Source organism: Buceros rhinoceros, unplaced genomic scaffold, assembly GCF_000710305.1.
Source record: "Buceros rhinoceros silvestris isolate BGI_N320 unplaced genomic scaffold, ASM71030v1 scaffold6327, whole genome shotgun sequence".
NCBI classification, from domain to species: domain Eukaryota; kingdom Metazoa; phylum Chordata; class Aves; order Bucerotiformes; family Bucerotidae; genus Buceros; species Buceros rhinoceros.
In genome coordinates, this window is record NW_010421505.1 from 1 (window position 1) to 5,115 (window position 5,115).

A 5,115-nucleotide genomic window follows, 5' to 3' on the forward strand; every position below is an offset into this window, starting at 1 on the left:
GGGCCTCCACCCTGGGGTGAAACTACCTGGATCTACCATGACGGCGAGGACACCAAGATGATCGTGGGTGAGGAGAAGAAGTTCCTGCTGCCTTTCTGGCTGCAGGTCATTTTCATCTCGCTCCTCCTCTGCCTCTCGGGCATGTTCAGTGGCCTCAACCTGGGCCTCATGGCCCTGGACCCCATGGAGCTGCGCATCGTGCAGAACTGTGGCACGGACAAAGAGAAGAACTACGCCAAGCGCATCGAGCCTGTGCGCCGCCAGGGCAACTACCTGCTCTGCTCCCTCCTGCTGGGCAATGTCCTGGTCAACACCACGCTTACCATCCTGCTGGACGACATTGCCGGCTCTGGGCTGGTGGCCGTGGTGGTCTCCACCATCGGTATCGTCATCTTCGGCGAGATCGTGCCGCAGGCCATTTGTTCTCGGCACGGTCTGGCCGTGGGCGCCAACACCATCTTTCTCACCAAGTTTTTCATGATGATGACCTTCCCGGCCTCCTACCCCGTCAGCAAGCTGCTGGACTGTGTCCTGGGCCAGGAGATCGGCACGGTCTATAACCGTGAGAAGTTGTTGGAGATGCTGCGCGTCACTGACCCTTATAACGATCTAGTCAAGGAGGAGCTCAATATTATCCAAGGAGCCCTGGAGCTGCGCACCAAAACTGTGGAGGATGTGATGACTCCCCTCCGAGACTGCTTTATGATTGCTGCCGAGGCTGTGCTTGACTTCAACACCATGTCCGAGATCATGGAGAGCGGTTATACCCGCATCCCTGTTTTCGAGGGTGACCGCTCCAACATCGTGGACCTGCTCTTCGTTAAGGACCTGGCTTTTGTGGACCCTGATGACTGCACTCCGCTCAAGACTATCACCCGCTTCTACAACCACCCGCTGCACTTTGTCTTCAATGACACCAAGCTCGATGCCATGCTGGAGGAGTTCAAGAAAGGTGGGCTCATGCCTGTGGTGGGGGTGCAGGGGTGGGAGGTGGCGGTCAGCATCTTCCTTTGTGAGGTGAGGGAACTCTGCGGAGAGGCTTCTTGGGTTCCTGCTTGAGGAGGGGTTTGGGAAGGTGCGTTCAGGACAGAGAGTGGCCTGTATTTAGGCATCAGCCAGATCTGCCCTTTCCCTGGGCCAGAAAGCTGATACGCGGCTGGTATGTGCCTCCGGCCTCTTTTCCCCACTGCACTGAGCTGTGTGTGTGGGCATGGTGCCAAGCAAGGTTGTTTTCTTTCTTGCTTTTTCCACTCATCTGTCCGTTATAGTGAGAACCGCTGACGGGAATCCGCGTCCGTTACTTGGCTGTGTCTTCTCCGTGCTTTTTCAGCTGGCCTGACAGCGCGGTGCGGAGCGGGTGGGCTGCGTGGGTATCTTTCAGGCTTAGTGTGCGCACACGTGCTGAGATAAACAAGGCGGTTTAGCTCCATTCATAGGATCAGCCGGCAGACCTCAGCTCTCTACTTGTGTTCCAGATATTTTGACTGATGGTTTGATCTTGTAACTCATAAATAGTTTCAGGATTTTAAAATATGTTCAAAAGTACCTCTTGATGCTGCACCTCAGAGTTACAGGTCTTTTCCCCTCGGCTTCCCTTTGCCCCCAGGACCACAGGCTCAGCAAAGATGTGAGTGACCCTTTCTGCCTCTCCGCTGTAGCGTGTGTATTAGTTGCATCAGAATGGGCCTGAGGCTTTCTGGCCTCGTCTTAATTGTAGGAGGTGTTGATCTGGTAAATGACCTGATTAATTCCTGTTAGCAGCTTTTTGTTATGAGAAAGGAAAAAATTTCTTTTGTTTTCCCCTTAAAATCTGTTCCTCTCTTTAATAATGCTGGATGGCCTGCGCAGCAAAGTGCCTTCAAAGAAATAGTTAAGTGACATTGCAAAGAGATTGGATGTGTGGACTCCTGTACTGGAAAACTGAAGGCCATTGGAGTGCCACGGAGCTGATCATACCCGGGGAGATCCGAGCAAAGTACCGCTGAGCCATTCAGTCCCTGGGAGGTGATCTGGCTGAAAGAGGAGAGCTTTACAGCTGCACTGAGCCCACAGCTCAGCTAACAGGGAATATTTGAATGCACCTTTGTCAGCTGCAAGAATCACCTTGAAAAGAACTTTGTAAATTGGTGAATGGTCTTTCTAGGTAGTACGTTTAAATTACCACTTAAATTTCAGGTGCTGTTTTGTCCACATGCTGAGCTTTGGCGGTCTGGTGTTTGATCTCTTTCTGCTTAACTCTCTTTTGGGGATTTGGAGAGTTACCCCATTGGTTTCCTCATCTTTATTTAATCTTCATGGATAGAAGGTGAATGTACTCCAGCTTTTTACTGACGAGCGCACCAGCCGTTTTCTGCCTGGGTGTAGTGATGGGGAAATCTTACCTGGGTTTGGAGCTGTTGAGGGGGAAATGAGGGAGAGCTTCCCTTAGCTGTTGTTTCTGTGCTGCAGGAGCTGCAGCTTGGATCTGGGAAACTCAATTATGTCACTTAACTGTTGGCTGGTTAAGATGGATTTCATTGGGTGGGTGGGTGTAGGGTTCCCCCCCTGCCCCCCCCATTATTTGGACTCCAGATAGTGTGATGGGCTTCTTAAACTGTGGCAAGACTTGTGGGTTTTTTTCTAGTTGTGTTTGTAGCAGTGTGTCTGAAGAAATGAATATTATGTTGGTTGCTTTATTTCCCCTCTTTTAAAGAGATGAAACGCGATCCTGTGTCTTAACACAGGAGTCCTTTTATTTAATAGCTGGGAGAATTAAGTGAGTGTTTTAATCCTACAAGTGTGGCTAAGCCAAATATGTCACCTTGCAGTTCCTGAAACTTGTGCTTAGAACAGGCTTCTTAAAAATTCTCCCGTGTGGCTTGGAAGGTGCAGACCAGAGATTGCTTTCCCCGGCAGCCAGAGGACTTTATTTGCCTGCACTAGGAAATATCCCAGTAGCACATGTTTAGGATAACTTCCTAACATGTGTGTTCCCTCCTGAGATTGCCTCGTCCTAGAATAGCCTCTGTAGTTGTGGATTAATTCAGGGTAGTTTGATCATACTTAAATAGCTCTGCTGGCTGGTTGGTCTGTATTGGCAGGCTCCAGTGGTGGGACGAGCTCTATCCTAACTGGTTTCCCTTTAAAAGTGCAGACACGATGGAAATAAATGAGGTCCTTTGTGTCCTTTGAAATGAATGTAAATAACTGATAACTTGCTTGATCTGGCATAGCGCGCTGACTCTTGCAAGAGTTCTTCAGACTTTCTTCTTCTGAGCAACCTTGCCAAATTCCCGTGAGAATGTACAGATTGAGGGTGAGAATCAAATTGCTTGTTACTCTCTAGTAGAGTGTTGAAACTAGATAAACTTAGTTTTTAATAATTTCCTTCTCACCACAGTGACTTTCTGCCACAGTAGGCTTGCTTCAAAATTCATGTGTATGTGTTTTTTGGTTTTTTTTTTTTCCACCCAGGTCCCTGTTAGCACCGTTTGGGGCAACAGGCAGCTGGTGTGGTAGTGCTGTCAGTTGAATACTGTAACTGGTTTAATTGGTTTACTGTAATTGGTTACTGTAATTGGTTTACTGTAATAAGGAGGGAGGCTCTTTTTTTTTTTTTTTTTAAGAAGCTTGGTAATTATCTGGGCAGGTGGGGTTTTGAAGCCCATTTTTTTGGGTAGGAGCAAAACATACTTAATCTAAACACAGAATGAAGGCATGAGAGGAGATTAAAAGCCAAGCATGGCAGAAGATGAAATGGGTCGTTCTGTACTTGTTCTGGTGCTGAGGCTGAACAGCTGGAGGATTTGGTGGTGGGCCTACATATCAGTGTTCGTTGCCTACAATTGCAAAATAAGTATCTGTTTCACTTCGATGCTGCCAGGCAAGATGCTTAATTTTAAGAGAGAGCTGTGGTGCATTCCTACTCGCTTGTTGCTCTGATCTCTTAAAGTGTGAATAAATGTGATTGCTGAAGACTGCAAAAAAAGCTTCACTTCTGAAAGGTGTTGTTTACTTAAAAATAAATGGCTTTTGAAAGAGGGGAAATTTTCTGTGCCCATGGACAGACCTTACACCTCTACCAGCACTGTCACATCCATTTGCCTGCAAGATGATGTGTTTAACTTACTTGAATTCAATCATTCAAATCTAATGCAAGGAAGTGTAAGGTATCCCTTATACTGGCCCAGGAGCTGACCTTGCTCAGGGCTAAGAGAGATTCCTTTTGAAGAAAGTCCACTCCCTGCTAATCTGACAGTGGCCGTTGCTGTAAAGGGGAGCAACGTGTTGCTTGTTCCGGGATCGATTCATGTCCTGGCTCCTGGCAGGGACTGAATGAGTGGCAGAGTGACTTTTGGAGAGAAGCTAGTGAACGATCTCCACTGGTCTCCACTTTTTCTTGTTGACAAGTGAGTGTTTTTTTTATTTTCTTTTTTTTCCTCCCTCCCCTCCTTTCCCCGCCTCTTATTTGACAGTGTTCTTAGGTCTCTGCTTAAATGCTCTCTGACACTTGCTCTGGGTGTTTTTCACAGGCAGTTCTCTGCATGTGTGATCCTAAATCCAAAGCATTCTATTTCTAGCTCCCTGCCTGCCAAAGCTGCAAGAATTCAGCTTGAAAAGCCTCATGTTGTAATACTAATATTTTAAGATGGGCCCACTTTCTACAAGCCGTTGTACAGCTGCTTTCCTGGTGGCCTGCACGGCTTTGGAGGGCAGCAGTTTCTCGATAGGAGTCCTCCTCAACTGGAGGTTTTGAGTCATGTTTTGATCTTATTTATATCTGTCTCCACTGTTATGTTATAGTAAAGATCAGAGTTAATACCCTGTTACAAAGAAGTCACAGTAACTGTGTGCAGTAGTTCTGAGCTCTTGTTTTCTGAATCACATGGCAGCCTTGAGAAAATTCGGAGATTGCTTATTGAAATCATAGACAACTGGACCTTAAAAGATATTTTTTCTTTCCTAAAAACCTTGTCAGATTTAACTTGAAGATCTTCTCTTCAGGCTCTGTTGGTCTTGTATTATTTGTTTTAAATAGTGTGTATGTTTGGTGGCTGTATTTAGTGTGGACATAGGACCTGGAGAAAAGCTTTGCCCATTTCTTTTCTAGTTCCTCTTCCACCCTGCCCCTCCTCA

At 46.9% G+C, this 5,115-nt stretch overlaps 1 protein-coding gene across 1 annotated transcript; it reads left to right on the top strand.

Annotated features, from left to right (window-relative positions):
* Positions 1-9: 9 nt before the first annotated feature.
* On the top strand, positions 10-1,059 carry LOC104496547 (metal transporter CNNM2-like). Its single transcript, XM_010139680.1, has one exon. The coding sequence runs from the start codon at positions 58-60 to the stop codon at positions 1,057-1,059; it is 1,002 nt and encodes a 333-aa protein (XP_010137982.1). The 5' UTR covers positions 10-57.
* The last annotated feature ends 4,056 nt before the right edge of the window (positions 1,060-5,115 follow it).